This window comes from Myxocyprinus asiaticus, chromosome 2, assembly GCF_019703515.2.
Source record: "Myxocyprinus asiaticus isolate MX2 ecotype Aquarium Trade chromosome 2, UBuf_Myxa_2, whole genome shotgun sequence".
Lineage (NCBI taxonomy): Eukaryota > Metazoa > Chordata > Actinopteri > Cypriniformes > Catostomidae > Myxocyprinus > Myxocyprinus asiaticus.
Genome location: NC_059345.1, coordinates 10,250,454 through 10,275,672, shown reverse-complemented (window position 1 = coordinate 10,275,672; position 25,219 = coordinate 10,250,454). Strand labels below are relative to the sequence as shown.

Below are 25,219 nucleotides of genomic sequence, written 5' to 3'. Positions count from 1 at the left end.
ATTTTTATGTCATGTTGCTCATAACAGTTGTCAGTTGAGGGCACTATTTTGCTGCTGTTGTTTTAAACAACCTGTTCTGCAAGATGTCTGTCTCAATAAAGCTAATTTGGTATCTTTGGAGTGCAAGGTTTTGGAAAAAGGGGGCATGGATAATCCAACGGCTCATCTGGACAGTTTGTGGAAATTCTAGAATGGCTAAAATCGCTTACAGCAGCTTTAAGTTCAAGCAACTTAGATATTTGGGTTAGGGACCAAAATGTGACATTTCATGTAATTTTTAAATAAGAAAACTTGATTTTTGACAAACTTGACAAGATGCTCTTTGGAACATTCATAAATGATGCTGGGATAACATGGATTTTGAATCATGAAACATTCCACTGCATTTTTATTAATAACCAACCTGCATTGGTGTGCTCAAAAATACATGAAACACTGAGTTGGATAACACTGAAACAGAAACACAAACCAATGGGATATATTCATCTGGTGTTGTTGAGGTTTTATTTGAAAATCAAAAGTGATTTACAAAAATCAGGTCTGAAATGGCAGAACTGTCACTTGCCCTGTTGGCCAGTGCGGCTTTGTTACTGTATCTTATGTTTGTTTATAATGTACATGTGTTTTATTCCTTGCAAACTGGAAGCATCAGTTAGATTGGGTAGAAATTTATGAACAAACACTAACGTTTTGCACCATATGCCATAGTTTTTTTTAAATTTTCTTTAGCAAAAGTGTTATAGCTGTCCCGCAGTTACGTTATAGCTGAACAATTTCTAGCTATTATTGCAATTTTTTTTTTTTTAAATAAAATAATACTTAATATATTTATATTAATACAATATGAAAAATAAAAATAAATGTTATAATTTTTCTGAACTACTTGAAGAACTGTTTTTCTATTTTCTATTCTTTTTCTATTTGAACTACTTACCCGAATGGGACAGAAAAAAAAAAAAAAAAAAAAAAGTAAATAAAAAATTGACCTTGTAAATGTGTATGATTTATTCAAAGAAGTGTAATCAGTCTCTGGTGTAATGCGGACAGCGTCAGTCACGTGACTCACGTTCAGCGCTCGTTCTTGACTTGAGTGAGGATGAGTTTTACAGGCGCTCCGAGTTCATCCACTTCATTTACCATGATATCCCAGGAAGAAATACTCAAGCCCATATGGCACGCCTTTACTGCACTGGATATGGACCGAAACGGCAAAGTTTCAAAATCCCAGCTAAAGGTGAGCACACATACATGCATAAAATAGATACTCTTCTAAAAACTTCTAGACAGCGCGCGCACCAGTTTGTTTCCGTGTATTAAAACTCTAGTGCACAATGTTTTCCAACGAAAGTTATTTCAACCAGTCAAAAAGTTGCGAAGTGGACTTGGATAAGTAGAGTTTTAATTATTTATTTATTTATTTAGCTTGATGTTTAATGAATTTAAACAGACATTGTAATCAGAATGGTAACACGTTTTTACAAAAAAATATATATTTCATAACATTAGTTAATGCATAAGATATCATGAATTACCAATGAATAAATCTTACATATATATATATGCTATTTTGCATTGTTCATTCATGATGTTAGTTCATAATGCATTGCCTAATGTTAACATATACAACGTTTTATTTTAAAAATATATTAGTGCATGTGAAAATGAACAATAACCTAGATTTACCCATTAGTGCTATAAAAGTATTGTTCATTGTTAGTTCATGCTTACTAATGCAGTTAACTAATGTTAACGAAATAACCTTATTACAAAGTGTTACCGTCAAAATGAAGTAAAAATTCTATTTTTGCACATCTCTTCTCAATCTACAAAAGCTATGCATTGTTACACACTTTAGTTGCAATTTTAATAATTATGTATATGACAGTTAGTTATAAACATGATTTTACTCCCAGATATACAATGAAGATGGCACTGGTGGTGAAACAATCTAGGGTCTTTTCTTAATTTGTTTACTAATCTTCGAATAACGCCTGATTAGCCTTGCATATAAGCTTACAATTACGAGGATGCATGCAAGATATCAGTGTACTGAAGCAAAGAAATCCATGGCATGCAGCTTTTATATTTCTACAAAATCTATAGAATTTTAGGTCCAGATGTTTATTCTATAAATGCAATAGATAATCCTTTTTTTGGCTGTCTATCTCTGAAGGTGCTGTCTTACAACTTGTGCACCATACTGAGAATCCCCCATAACTCTTCAGCCCTGGAAGACCACTTTCAAGATGATGACGAGGGACCAGTGTCGACTCAAGGGTACATGCCCTACCTGAACACGTTCATACTAAATAAGGTAAGAAGTCCACTGTAAAAGCACCACCTTAGGATTTCACTCTAGTTGTAGATCATTTTAGATTACATAAATGGCATGATGTTATTACTTTTAGAACCCCACGCCCATACATTTACATTGTATTGTGATATACAGAGGCCCCAAAAAGTATTTGGATACTTAAGTCACACTTAAAATATATGAATACTGATTTTGCATTATTCCAAATCAATAGATACACTGTTTAAAATTATGACAAAATATTTGGATACTTTTGGGCTGCCAAACTGTCCATAGTTCATGTGATGAACTACACTGTATGCACTTCAAACCTCTTACCTGCACAAATACAAGATTTTGTCAGTTGTAAGAATAGCCTAGAAGTTTGTAATTTTCCTCTGGAATAAGGCTGCATATTATGCATGACTCACAAAGGGATGTTCTTTTTGTGTCTATTTTCTTATCTGTACCATTACATCGTTTTTAGTTATTAGGTCATTGATATTCAAGTAAATAATAAAAGTTTGCCTTTATGAAAGCATAGTAAAAGCAGTATATATATTTAAACACTAATGCACATAAAAAAAGCTTGGGTTTGTTAATGACCAGAAGCTATCATCACATCAGAGACTTATGACTAATGTGGCATGAGACTTCTTACTCATCTATGGATACTTTTATAGTCTATTACTAAAAATGACAATTTAAAGGGATGGTTTACCCAAAAAATGAATATTCCCTCATCATTTACTTACCCTCATGCCATCCCAGATGTGTATGACTTTCTTTCTTCTGCAAAACACAAATTAAGATGTTTAGAAGAATATCTCATCTCTGTAGGTCCATACAATGCAAGCGAGTGGTGGTCTGAACTTTGAAGGTCCAAAAAGCACTTAAAGGCAGCATAAAAGTAATCCATATGACTCCAGTGGTTAAATCCATGTCTTCTGAAGTGATATGATAGGTGTGGGTGAGAAACAGAACAATATTTAAGTAATTTTTTACTATAAATTCTCCTCCCTGCCCAGTAGGTGGTGATATGCACGAAGAATGCGAATCGCTATAAACAAAAGAAGAATGGGAAAGTGGATATTTATAGTAAAAAAGGACTTAAATATTGATCTGTTTCTCACCAACACCTATCATATCACTTCTGAAGATATGGACTTAACCACTGGAGTCATTTTTTTTTTTTTTTTTTTACCCGATAGCATTACGGAGATGCTGCATATTTGCCAGATTCACATTTAGTATATGCTGTGAATATACATTCCACCCCATCCCAAACCAGTGATTGTGTATGTCAACAGAAGATGGTTAAGCTGTCCCCATAAAGGAATCCACATGGTCATGAGTGACCGGTTGTCTTCTGATATTGTTGCCCATCAGCTGCGAGGTTTAACGTGTTGTGTGTTCAGAGATGCATGGTAGTGTTATAACACCTGGTTATTTCAGGTACTGACACCATCCTGTTAGTTTGAACATGTGTGGTTAATCTCCTTTGACTTGTTTTATTAACAAGGCATTTTCCGCCTACAAAGTTGCCACTTACTGGATGTTTTTTTTTCTCAAACCACTCAGTTAATTTTAGAGACAGCTGTGTATGCAAATTCCTTGAGATCAGCAGTTTCTGAGATACTCAAATTTCTGCACTAATAGATGCTCTTCTGCATAGCACTGCCAGAGATGGAGCGGGATTCATAATTAGCCCGGGAATTTCATGTCCAAGTCCAGAAAGCTGAGTAGGGCGGGGCAATTGAGTTGACTATTGGTTGGGACTGTTTAACAAAATGATATTGAGAACATGAGAACATGGCAAAATACAATATATGCAATTACGAGAAAAATAATAGCTCTCTATTTCTTTATATACAATATATGGCATTTGAGATTTAAGTTTAAACCACTGTGATTTTAGCTTTCTGAGATATGACATTGTTCTATCTAAAAATAAGTGAATTAAAGTTGTACTAATATGTCACATACCTAATCTCATTAATTTTAGCTTCTACCTAACTTCCATACACAATGGTAATTCAAAGTGCTTTACATAGAAATGATAAAGAAAATACAAGATACAAAAATAATTTTAAAACAAACTAAGACTAATAAATAAAAACTTTATTTAAAAATACAAATCCAGTGAGAAAAAAAGTGTACCAATGAAATGCATAAGTTACTTAGCTACTGAAAGTGGAGTGGTTATCTTTACGTTTGTAAATACCATTTAAATACAAAAAAATACAACCAAAAGTAATGCTTTTCTTGTACTTGTAAGCTTAAAGTTACGTACACTGGTAATTTGGTTAACGTCTCTTTAAGACGATCGATCTTTGAACGCATAATACAATAATGAAGGCTCTCTGCTCAGGTTGTTTTGAGTTTAAAGGGATAGTTCACCCAAAAATAAAAATTCTCTCATCATTTACTCACCCTCGTGCCATCCCAGATGTGTGACTTTCTTTCTTCTGCTGAACGCAAATTAAGATTTTAAGAAGAATATCTCAGCTCTTTAGGTCCATACAATGCAAGCGAATTCCAAAACTTCAAAACTTCCAAAAAGTAGATAAAGTCAGTGTAAAAGTAATCCGTCAGACTCCATTGGTTTAATAAATGTCTTCTGAAGCGATCCAGACTGTATTGGGTGAGAACAGACCGAAATGAAACTCCTTTTTCACTGTACATCTTGTCATTGCAGTCTCTAGGCACGATCATGATTTCAAGCTTGATTACACTAGATGTAGATGGCGCTATATGAAGTATAATCGAGCTTGAAATCATGATCGCCAAGGATACTGCTGTCAAGACTTACAGTCTTGTTCTCACCCAAAACCAACTGGATCGCTTCAGAAGACATTGTTTAATATCTTATAGATTAATGTTTAGTATGTGTGTGTTCTGCATTGTGGCTGAAATATATAGTTATTGATTTTATATGATTAAATTCAAAAAAGGATTTGGAATAATGTTTAGTCCTATGGATTACATTTATGCTTACTTTTTTTTTTTTTTTGGAATTCTGGTCACCATTCACTTGCATTTTATGGACCTACAGAGCTGAAATATTCTTCTAAAAATCTTTGTTTGTGTTCGGCAGAAGAAAGTAAGTACACATCTGTGATGGCATGAGGGTGAGTAAATTAATTTTCATTTTGGGTTGAACTATCCCTTTAATCTTTTAAGGGGTGTAAAGCTTCACTATTTCCTTACTGTGCCAAAGCATCGGTATTGTTAAATTTTTTTTTTTTTTTTGTAACAATAAAGAATTTTTTATTATTTTTTTTTTATCATACTTCATGCCAAGGACCAAGTATTTCAGAGATAAACTATACACTAGCTGGGTTTCCATCAAAATGTTTTGCATTTTTAATGCGCATTTCTGAAAATCCGACTAAAGAAAATGCGAAACATCGCGCGTTTCCTTTAACTGTAAGTGCGCATTATCTTGAGGGAGCCTGCCTTTTTTGTTATGGAACAGCTGAACGACCTATTTGCTGTAATAAAGCAATTGTACATTGTGATTAAATGCTGCCAGGAGACATCGCAGTATAAGTGCAATAGCTCACATAATGAGTGCTCAATGCGCACTTTAATGCGCATTTTAACTAATGCGAAACTCTAGAAAATCCACCTCCTCCTAGCACAATCAATTTTATGCGAATTTTGAGAGTTTATTCGCTTATCAAGCGTTTCCAATCAGGATTTCTTATGCGCAATTTAAAAAATCCATTCAGCTAATAGTATCTGCCCTTTCTGGATCTCACGTGATCCTTCCACTGCTGCCAAGTGAAGCAAATGGAGCAACAGCCAATGTTACTTGGTTCTTTCTCATCTCACTCTCTATTCTGTTTGGGTGTGAGACGCTTAAATACGGACCCGCGAAGACCCCAGCAGGTAGATACCGGTCTCCTGAGGAGAGGCGCGCTCGGTGTTTAAAGGCAGCGGTGATGAGGCTGTATTTTTTTTGTTGACCGTTGGCCTTTCCAATTTCTTCCATTCATTTTAATAGAACTGGCCCGTCTCTGCTAAGTGATCTCTGTTTTGACAAGAAGGAAATGTTCACGGAACAGTAACGTCACTTGATGTCACCAACAAACAGTCCTTGAAATGGTCTATAAAACTTATCTAGGCCTTCAAGTTTCAAGATCATGATAATGGCTTTATGTGTGAAGACTTAGGGGCCATTAAGTGCATTTTATGCATCTTTATGCACTATTTTCTATGTAAACAGACATTTTTAATGCTAAATGGACATTTTTGACCATTGCACCGTGTCTCGCTGTTTTTTTTCAGCATCTCTCGCATGAGTGTTGAGCACAGTGTTTTTAAGAAGTTGTGTTAAGTAAAAAAAAACGTCAACTTTTAAACCTAGTGCACTGTTCGTTTTAGACTCACACTTGAGAGAATGTGTTAGATGCGTTTGAATTTAAAATTGAATGCTATTCTGATCCCTTAAATACTGATTACGATACCTTATTATTATACAGACTGTTAAAATGAATTTATGGCTCTGCCGGACCAATTTATGAGCGACCCGCCAGAATTTTCCAGATCCTCCAGATTAACCACTCCGGCCCTGCACCTTGCCATCATCTTGAAACTGTCTGTCAGTTCTCCTCTGACTGTCAAGGTGTTTTCGCCCACAGAACTGCAGCAGAACTGTTTTTTGTCTTTTGCATCATTTTCTGTAAACTCCCAACAGATCATCACATTTCGTCCCCTTTTCTGATGTTTGGTTTGAACAACAACTGAACCTCTTGACCATTTCATGCTTTTATACACTGATTTGCTGCCACATGATCTGCGTTAACAAGGTGTATAGGTGTACCTAATAAAGTGGCCACCTAGTCTTCATAAAGTATATCTCATATATACCAATATATCATATACTATAATATATAATGTACCTTATAGCAATGAAAATTTAAACCTCTCTACTGTATACTGAATACTGCAGAAAAGATTATACATCATAGCATTATAGGCCTCAAGTGAGATTTCAGTCATTTTGACTATTGTAAATTGCAGATCCAGCCCAACTTTGATTTCCCTGAGCTGAATAAGATGTGCTGGACTCTGTGTGCACCAAAGCGCATCAGCGGCAAGCACCTTCTCATCTCTGGAGTCGATGCCTTCAAGGTCTGGTGTATCTTCAACTTCCTGTCTGAAGATAAATATCCATTACATATAGTCACAGAAGAGGTTGGTCCCAGTCTTTAATTTCATTTTGGTAAAGTCATATCTTTGTGATTATATGATGTCAAATGTCATTTAAAATAATAAAGAAGCATTTTATTGTAACAGATCGAGTACTTACTGCGCAAGCTGTTAGCATCAATTGGTTGCAGCTGGAATGAGGGCAGGTTTGAAGACTACAAAATGCAGCTGAGCGCAAAGAAGCATAATCTCAATCCCTGGGAGCTGATTGAACTTATTGGCATGGGTCATTTCACCAAGGGCATAAATCCTCAGATCCTCTCCATGGGAATCAATCAGGTCTATCAGGAACTTATACTGGATATTATAAAACAGGTGGGAATCTGTGCTAAAGTATTTTAGTATGGACATTACAGCATTTGTCTATATATTTTGCATCTATAGACCATTTCAGGAATGTAAATTAAAACAAATGAATTAGAATGGTCCAAACATATTTCTGGATCCTTTCAACAAAGTCTCTTTTTCAAGGTAAGTCAGTCCACTCTACGGCCATTTTGGGAATTCTCTTGGGCAGTTTGGGCAGCTATTTTATCTATGTAAACAAACGTCATGACAGTGCAGCTCTTATCTACTTCAATGGGGAAAGACCGAAATCTCCAAAATGTTTGGTCAAGATTATGATAAAAGAACATATTTCAAATAAGCAGTAAAATTTTATTGGTCTGAGGCACATGTGGCACTGGCTTCACTTGAGCAGCCCGGCCACGACGCGTGCTCCAATCCCCGGCGTTGCATCTAACTCTCATGGGGGGTGGCAGTCATGATGAATTGTCATTCTGCTCACAGTGGATTTTGTTAATCGAAGAAGCTACCAACGGTTTACCTCAGAATGACATTACTGTGTGTGATTTTGTTGAGCAGATGATTGAATTCAATAAAATTCAGGATTAATATTCACTCAGTATTTATTATTAATAGTATCATTTATCATTATTACTGTTTTTATAGTTAATATTATGATAACAGTGACAACAACCCTAATTTGAAATTCATAGATGTGATTCTAAATATGTAGGATTTGTGTGTGCAGAAATAAATGACACATGTTCACATTTAATCACACGTCAACTGTAATTCCAAAAGCTTTTTGTGATATTTGCAATGTAAACAATCATTTCTGATTTCTACATTATTAATTGTCCAAAATACAGAAATAGCAGGTGTTTAGAAAAAAGTTTAGGACATAATCTATTGATATTTCTCACTTCGCGCTGATAGTTTTGCACGAATACATCACTTCCGGTCGGGCTGTCGATACGGTCTAGTCGCACGAGTTTAAATAGGATCTCCATTGGAAAGGAATGACTTCTGGTCTATCTTATGTCGTTTGTCAGATGCAGTGAAAAGACGGCTTAACTCACATCAGACCCTCACCGCTCTGTGTTGTTCACGGTCAAATTTGGTTGAAAACAATAAACGTGTATTTTTGTGTATTTTTATGAAATAAATGTAATAACACTAAAGTTGTGCATTTTTGGGGCGATGTAATGCTAGATCTTATTTACTCAATTGCACAATTAGTTTGCAAATTTATGTTAATTTCACTACAGTAAAAACCTATACTTCTATAAATTGAAACATGAAGAAAATATGAGATGCTGCCATCTGGTGCAAAAAAAGGAACAATTACTTAACTTGAAAATCATGTCATGACAAAAATAACCAGTACATGGCTACAGAGATCCACTAATTCATTCCTGGTTGTAACAAGATCAATTTGTGTGTGTGTGTGTGTGTGTGTGTGTGTGAGCACATGTGTTCTGCATTGTGGATGTGTTATAATCTCACCCATTCATTCCTGTGTGTGCTTGTGTGTGTGTGTGTGTGTGTGTGTGTGTGAGTGTGTGAGAGAGAGAGCGCATGTGTTCTGCATTTTGGATGTGTTATAGTCTCACCCCTTCATTTCTGTCTCTGTGTGTTCTGCATTGTGGCTGAATTATTGATTTTATTTGACAAATTCCAAAAAAGAGATTGCTCTGTGTTATAGTCTAATCCATTTCCTATGGCCGGTCAAATTTGACTGCGAACAACTAAAGTGTTGCTTTTTTTTGTCACGCGGCCTAAACTCATGGAATCCAGTCAGATGGCAAATTTTGCGTTCAGATGGCAAATTTAGGAAAAGTAACCAAGCCTCGAGCCACTCAGATAAAGTATACAGTTTTTATTAAAGAAAAAAAAGATTTCGGTCAAAAATGACCGAACAGTGCACAAGGGTTAAAAATGTGTTTTGAGACAACTGTATTCTACGTCTAGCTTTTTAAACACAATAACGCGTTCTGTCTGAATAGCCCCTTAAGAAAACTTTATTTTGTCGGATGATGTCAGAATTTGTGTTTAAAAAGAATGCCATAATGTTAAAAATGTATAATGTCAATTTACATTATTGTATAAAATTGGTAAAATACGTAATGACTACTGACTAGCCAATGGAAAAGAAAGAGGTTTTAGGTTATGGTGCATAAAATCAATTTCTAAAATTTACTTTTTATCAGTCGTGAGTCATATAGTAGACACTTTTATTAAAAGCAACTTTTTGATTGTCAGCTGTATAGTTTTTTATATATTGCCATACAATGCTTATCTTCATAGTGTATGTTAATTGAGTTTTAAAGTGTTGCTTGCAAGCAAAGTGTCTCAACTGCAGGCAATTTTTTTTAGCTTGGTGACTTTTCATGTGAATAGGGCTATATGATGAAAAAAGGGCACAAAAGGAAAAACTGGACCGAGCGATGGTTTGAGCTACATCTCACCTACATTGCATATTATGTGAGTGAAGACCTCACTGAGCAGAAGGGATGTATTTCACTGGATCGCAACTGCTGTGTTGAGGTAAAACCCTGCAAGAACATTTGTGGTATTACTTTGTTTTAATCACGAGTAATAGTTTACTCAAACATGACAATTCTTATTATCTACTCATCCTCATGTTGTTCAGAACCTTCTGTGGAACACAAAAGAAAATCTCTTTAAAGTAAATGAAAGTTGTTTTGAAGTCATGATTTACTGAACATCTTCCCACTGTAGCTCTAAAACTTGATGAGTTTTGAGAGCTACTGCAGGAAAACAAAGACATTTGGAACAACATGAGGGTGAGTAAATTATGTCAGAATTTTCCTTCTATTCCTTTAAATATCTTAAATTTCTGTCTTTGCAGTCCTTACAAGACAAAGATGGGAGGAAAAACCTCTTAATTATAAAATGCATTGAAAAAAGTTTTGAGATCAGTGCACCGGATAAAAAGTCAAAACAGGAGTGGATTCAAGGTATCTGCTATTTTTTTTACACATGAGAAATTTTCTCTATTGAGTGCGAGTATGGTCCAGGTGAATGATCTTTCTCCTTCTCCTCAATGTGTGTGTTTTCTGTATGTTTGTGTGTGCATTAGCCATTCAGGACTGCATTTCCCGCATAAGGCAAGGCCTTTCCTCCTCACACCGTGAGGCCAGACAGAAACGAAGGGAACAGAGGAACCAAATGAAAGCCGAACAGGAGACCGTAGAGAGCAGAATGAGAGAACTGCAACTGGCCAACAGAAGCAAGCAGGCCCAGCTGGAGGCCATGAGTAAGGTCAAGGTCAAATTTATTTATATAGCACATTTAAAACAACACGAGTGCTGACCAAAATGCTGCACATCAGGCATAACAGCAAATAAAATACATTTTAATGGTAACATAAATATGTTAAAAAAGAAAATAAAGATATAAACAAATAATTAAACCATTAGAAAACAAAACATATATTACTAAAACAAGAAAATAAGAAGCTAAACAATGGCAAAAAAAAAAGTCCAAAGGCCAGGGCAGATCATAGATAAGGCTGAGAGAAAAAGTACGTTTTAAGGGACGATTTAAATTAGTTTATTGTAGATGAGAATCTGATAGAGAGGGGCAAACTATTCCAAAGTCTTGGTGCCATTACAGAATAGACCCTATTGCCTTTGGTTTTTAATCGTGACTGAGGAATGGATAGTAACAGCTGAGAAGAGGATCTGAAGGTATTGTGGCCTTCCTCAAGTCATTGAAAGATACAAAAATGTAAGTCACCTGTTGAATCTAAGAACTGTAGCCATTATAGTACACTTACTGTTGTTGAAGAAGCCCTGTTGAATATATGCTGAAATTTGACTCTATATATACTTCTTTTCCTGTCAAAATGCATTTATTTCCATCTTAGGAATGAAAGCAAAACAATATGTAACAATATAATGCTTTATTAACATTTTCCAAACAAAGCCTTCCACAGGATAAAGATAGAAATGCACTAAAATAGCACCAAATTCAAGTAACATAAACATTTCCCAAAGTCATAGTGGGAGGTTGACTAATTGAAAGCATGGATGTAACCATATATTCAGGATTGGGGGGGACCAAATGTAAGAATTTAATAATCAACCGTGGAAAAAACTCATATCAATTGACCACTATTATGAATATTGGGGGGACATGTCCCCTTCAGTGTCTATGGTGGTTAAGGCCCTGATTGAAAGGACTAGTCCTCACATAGGTTGCATATTCATTACAATGGGCATTAAATCTTTTAAACCATCATTCTCCACAGTATTAATCATATATGAATCGCTTTGATCTCCACATAAGAAGCATGCAAACAGTGTCTCATTCTGTGTTTTTGTGATAGTTATGACTTGAACTGCTTCTGTGGTAATTAAATTGTGCCTTACAGAGGCTACAAAGTACTCGCTTTCTGTCACAAGTCCCATCTAGGCTTGTTTCGTACATACAAATAGCGTTAAGAGGTCTTTTCTTAGAGGTCTGTGCTGTGTGCACAGTTGAATGACTCCAGGCAGACACATCACAAAGGTTCCGCCCTAGTCCCACCAGTGTTTTTGCTGGTTTATGCTTTATTAAAGGTAAATGTGTTAATTAAGATTAAGAAAAATTAACTGTGTTAACGCGTTAAGTTTGACAGCTCTTAAAGTTACTGCTAGCAGTTTTTGGGGATTTTTGTTGTTCAACTTCATAGATTCTGTTTAGTGCTTTACTTAGTATCCATTTTAGTAGTTTTAAATATAGCCTGGCTGTACAAAATAGTACACTTGTTGTTGGTATTTTTTACCTTCTTGAGAGTTTCACATCCATATGATTTTGCTTGCGGTATTAAACTTTTAGTCAGGCTTCATATTGACATTAAAAGATCTTGTTGTTCCTCTACCATGCCATGAAAGATAAAGAACTCACTGAAGCTTTCAAAATGATAAATGTTTAGGTATTTCTAAAACATTTTTACGTGCAAAGCTACATGAGGACACCTGCAAAAAGAGAACTTCTGAGCAATGAAGCCACACTTCCTGTGAACAGGGTATTTTAACAGTATCTAGTTCCTGTTTGTTGTCCATAATCTGAAGGGATTGTTCTTTTATTAATGCAGACCTCATCATCTGTTGCATATCCAGTAAATCAACTTATTTGTTTTCACTCTAATTTCGTCTCTATAGTTTGAAATTTTTGGGTGATGAATGGTTAAAAACAACAAACAGACAACTTAACTAGCTAACTAACTAACTAACTAACAAAGGCTTTGTTCAAACTGCAGGGAAAAACTTTTTTTTTCTCTCAAATCCAATTTTTTAGACTGACTGGTCTGACTTTTTTCTGTTCAGACTGCAGTTGCTTTTGCTAGCACATCCACATCAGTTGTCATAGTAATGATGCAGACTTGCGTATGTTCACCATGAAAGTTTAGCAGTGGATGCTTTGCCATTGATTATGTTTTTCAGGGCAGTATCCAAAAATGAACTCATTCATCACAAAGGCTTAAAAAATGGGAGAGGTGGCATATGCAATGTTTGTTGCTGCTTGGGTTAACAACTGTCCCGTTTTAGCCGGGATGTACCATATTCTGGCTGACATTATCATACAGGGTTAGGTTAGGGTTACCCATACAGGTCGCCTATTGTCCTTTATTTAAGCGGGCAGCGAAACATCCTGTACTGAAGGTTTTGTGTCCCGTATTGAAGCATTCTAAAAGGGTCGGACAGCAAGATGCTTGAAGAGAGCCACCGCCCTGTATAAAAAAAAAGTGCTAAAAATGCTCAAGCATCCTGTGTTCGTGCGAGACATTCAACCTTATCACGTTGTGGTGGCTTGCAGCTGGTGTGGGTTACTGTATCTCTTTAGGTGGGTAAAGCCAATGTCTGTGTTATTGTAAAGAGGTTTGCACTGTTTTGGCTGCCTTGTAAAATTTATATGACATACAGGTGCGTTCCATTCAGAAGCGATCATGCCCTATTTCTCTCAAAGACTTTACCTTTCACTGTGACAGTTTCAGAGGGCTGAAAGGTGTAATAAAACAGTTAGTCATTTTGAACTCACTTTTTAAGTCATTTTAAATGAAAAGTCTGTTTGTAACGATCCTACAGCATGGCTATCATTATTGTTTTCCCTTCGAAGTGCCCTGCGAAGGCATCAGTCATGATGTTTGGAATGCAGTATATGTCTTCTCATTGCAAAACATGATGTAACAACTGTAGCGCACAACGAATGATGGAAAAAAAACCACATGAAAACCGATTTGGCAGTTCAGACTGAGACGCATTTACAAAAATCTTATTTTAATCAGATTTCAAAACACCTACAAAAACCTAAACGGATTTGAGTCAGACGGATTTTTTTTCTGCCTGTGTGAACATAAATAACCAACTAGCAAACTAGCTAACTAAACCAACCAACCAAAAAAAAAAAAAACACTAACCAACTAAAGCCGGTGTCACACTAGCCAAATTCTCCCCTGATTTTCAGGCGTATATAATAAAATAATAATTATTATTGTAGTTGTTTGCTTGTTTGTTGTTGCTTGTCTAAATTACTCTTTTTTTTTTTTAATTGATTAAATGAAGATGAAACTTAAACATGAAAATTGAAATACCATAATAACGAAATACTTCACCTTTTGCTCTTTAGATATTTAGTCTTATCTGATTTAGATGTTGTAGTTAACATAACACAGTGTTTATTATTTGGTCCAAGTCATCAATTTCAAAAATGTTATTTTTTTATTGTTTTATTAAATTTTAGTTTTATAATGAAATAAATGAATATGGTGGCACAATTATATTTTTGTCTACAAAACTAATTTCAAACATTTAAGCATACGCCTTCAGATCAAAAGATTTTTAAGATCATGTGAAACATTTCAGTCGTGTTTCAAAACTTTTGACCGGTAGTGTATATATTAAGGCTGTTGATTTAATGTGTTAATTCAGTGCTATTAATTTGATAAAAAATAACACGTAAAAAAAATTAATGCAATTAATCATGTCTCCGGACCGTAATAAGGAATATTCCTGATCAATTCAAGCTTGAAGTACCATCGGTTTTCTCCAGGATGCAGTAAGCGAAACTTCAGCTATACAGGCAACATGCAGCTTATACAGAGAACAAACCACACTCACTTGACAGCAGACAGCACAGGGGCGCGTTCTTGCATTCAAAACACAGCTTGATGGTGCGCAAATCCGAACGCAGGTATCTCAAGACATGTTTTTCTAAGTTTCAAACTAATGAATTAATCGGCACACCATGTAATTAATTTGATTAAAAATTGTAATCTATATATATATATATATATATATATATATATATATATATATATATATATATATATACATACATACATACATACATATATATATGGTAGGCCTACATGTTTGTTGTTTACAGGCACAATTTGTACTATTTTCAAGTATTTACACTGATTTGTAGAACAAGTGCTAAAACGGTACTGTCTCTTTAAGAAAACTGGCAGTTCAGCACTTTGTTTTGATTAAGCGCAAATCAATGAGAGTGAAATCACATGGCTTCTTTATTATAATTAAATTCTTCTTATTTATTTTTTTTTATAAACAACTGACTGTAAAGAGCAGAAAGGTTATTAAAAGAGACTTATCAAAGACAAATGGATTGTATGGATCCTTAAACGGATATGCTAACTTTTGCTCTCAACACACGCAGTGAAAGGATCTCGGTGCTTAACTTCACAATCAAAAGATCGATTTTGGGATTTTAAGAATTTATGTTGTTCAAAGAAAGATTGCTATTAATGGGAAAATCTGTATTTTTACTCATTCTAATTCCTATTATTTTTGTTTTAAGTCATATATTTTTATTTATAGGATAAACAAAGCAAAATCCGATTCTTTTTGCATACTCCTGGTTGGGAATCACTGACCTAGGACTCTCAGTGAATGACAGCCAGCAGTTTTTTTCAAATGGCAATGATTTAAAATCAAGGCACAAATGAATTGAGACATTGCCCCCCATTAATTTGGCCTCTGTTAGTTACTTCTTGTAGTACTGTAAGTCTTGTGTGGTCTGTCAGAATCTACAGGATGCAGCGGTCAGGGATGTTATAGAGAAACAGAGAAGAATTCAAAATCAAAAAGAACTTCTGGACCAGTACAAAAAGGACCTGGAGCAAGAGAAAATGGTAACCACAACACCCTAAAAGTCTTGGGTAAACCCTTATAGACATCTTAGTGTTTGAGATGCAGATGCTGATAATGCTCTTTGTTGTACCATAGGCTCGAAAGCAGATGGAAGAGCAGGTGGCTGAAAAGTCCAGCCAATTGGAGCTGTACTGGCAGCGTATGAAGGAACTGGAAGACATGTACAGTCAACTGAAAGAAGCACTAGAGGATGAGAGGCAGGCCAAAAAGGACGAAGAAGCTCTGCACAAATTGCAGGCCAGGTAGCAATGCACAAACACATAAAACATTTATTTGTATGAGGATCTGCCAGCGTATAAGTGCACATCAAATGCAGAACATTTGCATTTGTGTGTTTTCATGAAGGCTACTTGAAGAGGAGGCAAGGAAGAGGCTTGAATTGGAGCAAATGTACTTGCTGCAGCAGGAGGTCATATATCAGTCTCAAAAGGAGAAAAAGGAGATGGAGAAGGAGCGGTTGGAGAAGGAGCGTGCCCTGCAGAATGCAAAGAAGCAGCTAGAGAGCCTGGAAAAGCAGAGACAGGGGGCGCAAGAGGAGTACAAGGTAGTGGGTTATTATTGAAGTGAAGCTCTGACACAATTGGAAGGTTGTATTTTTTCCTGTTCAGTTGGTGCTCTCCAATATAGTGATTTTACATTGCGCATCAAATGGTGATCTGATGCAGTACCAAAAGTCTTTAGCGTACACAAGTGAAAAAAAATGTCTTTAAAATAAAATATTTAGATTTATTAATATTAGCATGAACTGCATAGTCACTTTCATTGTTATCTTTTCAGGCAGTTACAAAGAAATTGCAGCGGGCTACTATCAAGACAAATGCGTGGAAACACAAAGTCACCGAACATGAGGGCTTAATACGACTCATTCAACCAGGTGAATAATTGTAACCATTCTCAGATGTCCAATACCATTCCTGAAAGCACCCAATTAATGCCTTAAGATGTTTCATGCATTTCTTAGGCACCAAGACTCCTTTAAAAATGAGCAACTGGGGACAGGCAGCTTTCACTGAAACAGAGTTGGATCAGATGGAGAAGAAGTGGAAAGAGGGCAAGAATAAATCACATGATGGACAGTAACACCTGATTCATCCATTTAAAAAAAAAAAAATAATATATATATATATTTCTTAATGGCCAAGCAGTCCTCATTCTGACTGCCATGTTACTGGTTAAATCTTTTCACTGAAATGTGTTTGTAGTCAGCGTTTCATTAATCACTCATATAATGGTTTGTTAGTAGATACATTTGTTTGGGATTGATTATGCCCCTTTTGTATATAAGTTAATCTAAAGTGTGACAGCCACACTTCTTTTTACATATATCTTTTTTTAATTTTTTTTTAATTTTTTTTACAAATTAATAAATACATTTAGAAAATGGAACTTTATTATCATTCAAATTTGGTCATTTCAAAGTGGATTTTTTTTTTTTTTCAGATGTAACTGGAGTTGATATTCCAAATTGAGATTTATTCTTAACAAGGACATTCCAACCTATAATGTTTATTTTTTAGCAGTTTGTAGTGCTAGCAAAGCACCTAGTTCATGTTTATGCATACTTTTGTCCACTAGATGTCCTTGTTGATATACACAAACTGCTCAGAGGGCTAATTTATACCCTCATTTTCTAAGCAGGGGTTTTCAAACTGGGGTCCAGGGACCCCCACAAGGGGGTTCTGAAAAAATTAAATATAATAAAAAGTGATATTATTAATAAATTTGACTTTATTAATGTTTCATTTTGCTTTATAAAGACTGGTTGGAAATAATAACATTTACCATGACTATTTTATTCTATTGACAGCCATAGTTTTCATAGGTTTTTAGGTTTGTGAAGAAAAAAAATTCTTGAAACGTTTGCTTGCTTACTGGGGGTTGAAAGGCCATATTCTCAATAAAGTTGCTTTGGAAAAATATTTATTGTGAAAGTGCTATACATATACATTTACATTTAATTGAAAATGTTTCTTATCAGGTTTACATACAAACATTAATATTGAAAATAAAAAATATTGTAAATACAAAATAAATATTTTCGGAGGTAATATTTTCGGAGGTACAGATAACATTTCAATCAAATCTTTTGTCTGTGGTACAATGAGAATACAGAAGCCAATTATTTGATTCTTTTTTATTTATTTTTTTTCTCCCCTTTTCTCCCCAATTTGGAATGCCCAATTCCCACTACTTAGTAGGTCCTCATGGTGGCATGGTTACTCACCTCAATCCGGGTGGTGGAGGACAAGTCTCAGCTGCCTCCACTTCTGAGACCTTCAATCTGCGCATCTTATCATGTGGCTCGCTGTGCATGACACCGTGCAGACTCACAGCATGTGGAGGCTCATGCTACTCTCCGTGATCCACGCACAACTTACCACGCGCCCCACTGAGAGCGAGAACCACTAATTGCGACCACGAGGAGGTTACGCCATGTGACTCTACCCTCCCTAGCAACCGGGCCAATTTGGTTGCTTAGGAGACCTGGCTGGAGTCACTCAGCACACCCTGGATTTGAACTCGCGACTCCAGGGGTGGTAGTCAGCGTCAATATTCACTGAGCTACCCAGGCCCCCCTGCTAAAATGTTATCCTTATATAATATCACAAGATTTTTCTCACACAGCAAAATTTGGTCTTTATACATGAAAATATAAAGCTGGCTTTATATTTTAGGAAGGAGGTCCCTCGCAAGGATATCATCAGATTTGGGGGGCCCTTGGCATCAAAAAGTTTGAAAACAACTATTCTAGAGCTAACTGAAGATAGGTATGCAATATTATCAATTTTTTGTAACTTTAGCCTGATTAAAATACCCTACTATAATAAAAGAATAAATCTTCAACAACTGTGGTGGATGGGTCGATGTGGTTCATTCTTTTTACAAATAAAATCTGCTTGTAGTCCCCTCATGCCATACACTTTATGCAACTTTAAACATCTGGCAACAAAAAACTGAGATGACTGACAGAACAATAAGTAACTGCCAGGATGAGATCAGTTAGTACTGGCAGTATTGGGTTATTTCAGGGCATCAAGTAATCAAGTTACAATGATTTTAATACAGGTTAAAGGTGCTGTAAGCGATTTTAGCCATTCTGGAACTTCCACAAGACTAATTAGACACGCCCCCTCTTTCCAAAACACCGCTCTCCAAAGATACCGTTGAGACCGTCACCAAACAATATAGATGTTCAGGTTGTAGTCCAAAAACCCAAAAGTCTAATTTGCCATGGGTTCCCTATGGGTTTTTATAATGGGGTTTTTTAACTTATGAATAAAATAAGGGTAAAATATTGTCAACATTATTTGACGATACGTGGACGTTTTGTTCTAGAAAATAAATTAAACAGTCATACCATAAATGAGAATTGGGAGCCATATTGAAATGCGTACAAAAAAAAAAAAAAAGAAAGAACGGCGGCTTCAAAATTCACGTTTGAGGTATGAAAGTGTGTAATTTATGTAGTAGAAAAAAATATCCATGTATCATCAAGTAATGTTTACCACAGACCTTACTAACAGCAATTAAACAATAGTGACTACATAAGAATATTCCTGTGCACACTCCTCAATTTGGTAAATGTGACAAAGATAAAAATAGCATAATACAATAAAGTGATGATCCACACTAAGATAATAAACTTATGCTATTTTTTTATTATTACATAAATTAGGGGAATAAACAGATGTTTCGGCGCACAGGCCTTCCTCAGTGTGTCAAATACTGTATAAAAATAGTAAAATTACTTTGTGCCTTGTAGTTGTACCTTGTGTATACAATATATGGTTATATTGAGTACATTTGCATTTATTCATTTGGCAGACGCTTTTATCCAAAGCGAATTACAAATGAGGAATAATACATCATAAGCGATTCATCTTAAGTAGACAGTAGTACGATAAAAAAAAAAATACCATCCAAGACAGATTTGAGTGCAACAAGAATGATATATATGTGTGTATATATATATATATATTTATATATATTATGAGTATATGGTCATGTGCTAATGGAAAAGATGTGTCTTTAGCTGTTTTTTGAAGACAGAAAGAAGAATACATGCTTTTATGTATGATAACAGGGTAAAAGGGACGATTGACATGGAGATGAGTGAGATCAGAGAAAATTTTAGATATGAAAGGGTTTACTCGAGTCGTCCAAAAGTGGTACAAATTGTTTATATTTTGGTATTTTTGGCACTTTTGTTGAATGGCATAGTGAATAGGGGACAGGAAATTATTGGACTTGAATCCAGACTCAAAGCTACATAACTCTCCCAAGCACAATGTCCCCACCATTTCAAGAGTTGGACCCAGAACACCACCCACAATACCCTAGCAACTGCATAGCAACATTCTTAAACCAATCTGAACATCTTAGCAGCCAAATAGCAACATCGACCCATAACAACCCGAGCAGCTGCAAGTTTTACATGGGCAAGCACCAATTTTACAAAAAATTATGATAGCATATAACAATATGGCTGTGCATACATTCATCCTCATGCATTGAAGAGGATCTTAAATACTATCTCCATCCTTTGGTAAGGCTACACTGAAAAAACAATTGGAGTGGGGTTTATTTAAATAAAAATAAAAAAAATCCTAGGAAACAATTTCCATGCAGAAATTACTAGTAAATTTAACAGACCATTTTCAAGTAAAGGCTAAACACAATGCTTGGTGGCATTAATTAGAAATTCTCAGGTAAAGTTTACTCACTCTTTGTTTGAACATTTTACTTTAGCAATGTAGCACTGAATTAAGCCATGATTTTAAATGTGTACTTGCATTTGAATGCATTTTAACATACTTAGTCGTATCACATGACACAGAAGTTTTAATGCATGCTATGTAGTCTGTTAGACAACATTACCTTGCTTTAATGGCTAAAAAACAAGATCCAGAGTTGCGCATGTAGACCTCAACACGATGACGGTAACAATCAACAGATTCTTATTTATCAACTTATTTATAAACAGATACATATCAATCAACTTATTAGATCATAAACGGGTAACTTTGAGTAGAAAATTAACTTCAGACTTCATTAAACAAGAGGTTCCTAAATGTAACAACAAAATCAACAATAAAATGTTAAAATCAACTTGCAAACAGTGAAACCATGCAAGCTCATTAATTATTCATACCCGGTCCAATGCTGGGAACACCAGCTTCGAATGTCAAGTAAAATTTACTTATTTCATTTACCTGTGAAAGTTAATCAATTTAGCAAATAAATATGACAAAATTTTCTACTTTAGGATTGGTACATGATGATGCATTGTAAAGATAACAAACAATCATAAATAAAATGTACTTACTCTTACATTGTTTTTTACATGTGTGAACGGAGTAAAAATGTAGAATTTTCACGCTTTCAAGTTCACGCTTAACCCTCCTAAGGTATTCAGTAATTTTTTACCTAAATACGTTTTCCTAATTTAATAAAAATGTTTTCCTTTATCTGAGCAGTAGAAGACTTAGTGACTTTTCCTCCATTTGCCATCTGAAAAAAAAATAAAATAAAATAAAATAAAATAACTGGCTAAAGCAACACCTTTGGTATTCGCGGTCAAAACTGACCAACCATTGAAAATGAATGGGAAAGACCAAAAAACAGCAATTGTTTTTTGATCTGTCAAATACAATCAATAAATCAGCCACAATGCAGAAAAAAACAGACAGAAATTACAGGGTGAGACTCAAAAACATCCTCAGTGCAAAACATACACACCCAGTCACACACAAACAAACACACACACACAAATGAACTGGTGAGACTATAACATAGAGGTTTTTTATACATTTGTCAAAAAAAAAAAAAATATAAATCAGCCACAATGCTAAATGCACACACTCAGAAATGAAGGGGTGAGACGATAACACACTCACAATGCAGAACACACACACACACAGAACCAGGGCATCAATAATTTGAGCTCTACGGCTATCCTACGGCTATACTACAGGACTCCTACCCCCAAAACTGTAGTGGACCAACAATGGCTGATGAACTGAATGTGTTCTACTGTAGATCTGAAAGGCCCAATCTCACACCCCACACCCGCTCTGACCTTCACTTCACACAAACATAAACACCTCCTGCAACCCCCCTCCTGCTACTCAACCTGCACTTAAGATCTGTGAAGAGGTGTGCCGTTTCTTCCGAAAACAAAAGACAAGGAAAGCACAGGACCAAGACGGTGTCTCACCCACTTGTCTAAAATCCTGTGCTAACCAGCTGGCCCCCATCTTCACACTGATCTTCAATAGATCACTGGAGCAGTGTGAAGTCCCATGCTGTTTCAAATGCTCAATCATCATTCCTGTCCCAAAGAAATTCAAAATCACAGAACTTACTGACTACAGACCTGTTGCTCTGATGTCTGTGGTCATGAAATCATTTGAGAGACTGGTGTTGGCTCACCTGAAGGACATCACTGGACCCTTTCTAGATCCCCTTCAATTTGCTTATCGAGCAAACAGGTCTGTGGATGATGCAGTGAACATGGGATTGCATCATATCCTGCAACATCTGAACAGACCAGGGACATATGCAAGGATCCTTTTTGCGGACTTCAGTTCAGCTTTCAACACCATCATCCCAGCTATCCTCCATACTAAATTACACCAACTCTCTGTTCCCACGTCTGTCTGTCAGTGGATTACCAGCTTTCTGACGGACAGGCAGCAGCTAGTGAGACAGGGGAAATTCACTTCCAGCACATGTACAATCAGCACTGGTGCCCCCCAGGGATGTGTGCTCTCCCCACTACTCTTCTCCCTGTATACAAATGACTGCACCGCCAAGGACCCCTATGTTAATCTCCTGAAGTTTGCAGATGACACTACTGTCATCGGCCTCATCCAAGATGACGATGAGTCTGTATACAGAAGGGAGATTGAACGGCTGGCTCACTGGTGTAGTCAAAACAATCTGGAGCTGAACACGCTCAAAACGGTGGAGATGATTGTGGACTTTAGGAGGAACACCCCAACATTGACCCCCTCACCATTCTAAACAGCACTGTGGCAGCAGTGGAGTCATTCAGGTTCCTGGGCACTACCATCTCACAGGACCTGAAGTGGGAGACCCACATTGACTCCACTGTGAAAAAGGCCCAGCAGAGGTTGTACTTCCTTCGCCAGTTGAGGAAGTTCAACCTGCCACAGGCACTGCTGATACAGTTCTACTCAGCAGTCACTGCGTCTGTCCTCTGCACTTCTATAACTGTCTGTTTTGGTGCAGCTATGAAAAATCGGATATCAGAAGACTACAAAGGACAGTTCGGACTGCTGAGAGGATTATTGGTTGCCCCCCTGCCCTCCCTTCAAGAACTGTACACTTCCAGAGTGAGGAAAAAGGCTGGAAAAATCACTCTGGACCCCACTCACCCAGCCCACTACCTTTTTGAACTTCTGGCTGACGCTTCAGAGCACTGAGCACCAGAACCGTCAGGCACAGGAACACTTTTTTCCCTCAGGCTATCCATCTCATGAACAGTTAAAACTGCCTCATTGAGCAATAATTAATGTGCAATACACAGCTTAGTCTATTTATATTTATCCAACATACCACACCTCTTCTGACATTACATTCCCTTTATTCTGTATATAACAGATTTGTATTTGTATATTGTACATACATATATATATATATATATATATATATATATATATATATATATATATATATATATATATATTTATTGTCCTATTGTGTATTTCCATATATATTTTATTTTCTATTCACTTATATTTTTATTCTATATTTTTATTATTATCTCTGTCTTGTTGCTGTATTGTCTGTGCACTGGAAGCTTCTGTCACCAAGACAAATTCCTTGTATGTGTAAGCATACTTGGCAATAAAGCTCATTCTGATCCTGATCTTTTGTCATTGTTGGCATTACAAGTCATTTGTTGTTTTCCAGATGATACATACACACACACACACACACACACACACACACACACACACACACACACACACACACACACACACACTACTGAAATTGCTAAATGTTTACTCTGACTCTTTTATACTCTAAATGAATTTTCAGAATTTTGCAGTACATATCAGTTTTTTGGATGTACATTTTCTTGACATTATTATGCATCTTTGTAACACCATGGTCAGGTTTGATTGCAAGCATAATGACATTAACTGCAAAAACTGACACTTCAAATAAATTTTAAAATGTAAAACTTTGGCAAATAATAGTTTGATAATGCATATCAATTACATATCTTGTGATAAAACAAAATTAGGTTACAAAAAGCCATCAGACTACACAGTAGGTGGATACAGCCATCTACTGGCTGTTACTGGCATGACATGGTTTTTGACAAGTTATGTTATTTATATTTTGTTCACCAGATGACAGCAATCTGCCTCCAGTTTATATCACATTCTCATATTTTCTTCATTTTTCAACTTATAGAAGTGTAAGTTCAGAATGTTTAATTTTTCAAAACTTTTCTTATTTGTATATACAAATTAATGATAACATTTTTAAATGTACATGTAAATAAGATCAAATAGCATAAAATCCCAAAAGAAATTCATAATTTTATTGTTATTACTTCAGGGAATAAGAAATGGTATCATTATCATAAAAAAAAGGGTTACACATCTGACCCTTCTGGTCAAAATGACTGCGAATACCAAATGGAGGTGCCATTTTTCAATACCATAGGAGGGTTAAACTAACTTAGATAAATAAGATAGTATGTATTTTAGTCTGCTAAATTCACCACAAAATATTTTTTTTTCAGTGTACATTTGCTTAAATGTGCTAATGTGACTGATTAAATGTGAATCTGCAGATTTCAGTAAGTTAACAAATCAATGCATTTTCCTGAACTACATCTGAACTCAGTTGTTCTTGAAAAGAAACTTGTGCCACGAAGGCTGATGAATTAGAGCATTTCAGAAACCCTATACCCAAAAACATGTCCATACCGCATCGAATAGACACTGCCCTTCACATATGAGTGTCAAAACAAACAGGACTACGTGACGCCGTGTCTATGTTCCTGGCACTGGGCATGAAAAGAGAGCCCACATGTACCCCCTAACATGTACTACCTGCACATACTGTTACATTATCACAGATGATCATCTGTGGGCTTTAATCAAAGAAATGCTAGACACTTTGACACTGTGCAAATGAAATCAAATGGAACAGTTCATAGTTAGGGCAACAGCCCAGCACCAGAGATGGTATGGATAACAGG

The 25,219-nt window shown here is 35.9% G+C and overlaps 1 protein-coding gene across 2 annotated transcripts; it reads left to right on the top strand.

Annotated features, from left to right (window-relative positions):
• The first annotated feature begins 1,062 nt into the window (after window positions 1-1,062).
• Window positions 1,063-18,831, top strand: LOC127412699 (switch-associated protein 70-like). Of its 2 annotated transcripts, XM_051649285.1 has the most exons (13): window positions 1,063-1,234; window positions 2,174-2,314; window positions 7,322-7,495; window positions 7,598-7,825; window positions 10,196-10,342; window positions 10,668-10,776; window positions 10,899-11,080; window positions 15,849-15,956; window positions 16,051-16,217; window positions 16,321-16,519; window positions 16,753-16,849; window positions 16,937-17,026; window positions 18,171-18,831. In XM_051649285.1, the coding sequence occupies exons 1-13, from the start codon at window positions 1,097-1,099 to the stop codon at window positions 18,335-18,337; spliced, it is 1,947 nt and encodes a 648-aa protein (XP_051505245.1). In that variant the 5' UTR covers window positions 1,063-1,096; the 3' UTR covers window positions 18,338-18,831. The 2 variants fall into 2 exon arrangements, with proteins under 2 accessions (XP_051505245.1, XP_051505253.1); XM_051649293.1 differs by lacking the exon at window positions 18,171-18,831 and having other exon boundaries at window positions 16,937-17,089.
• Window positions 18,832-25,219: the final 6,388 nt, after the last annotated feature.

Bases quoted from the DNA above. Each gene is read 5' to 3' on its own strand.
- LOC127412699 (XM_051649285.1), top strand. From the start codon at position 1,097: ATGAGTTTTACAGGCGCTCCGAGTTCATCCACTTCATTTACCATGATA. The intron at 7,826-10,195 runs GTGGGAATCTGT...TCATGTGAATAG, and splicing joins TACTGGATATTATAAAACAG to GGCTATATGATGAAAAAAGG. The intron at 10,777-10,898 runs GTATCTGCTATT...TGTGTGCATTAG, and splicing joins AAAACAGGAGTGGATTCAAG to CCATTCAGGACTGCATTTCC.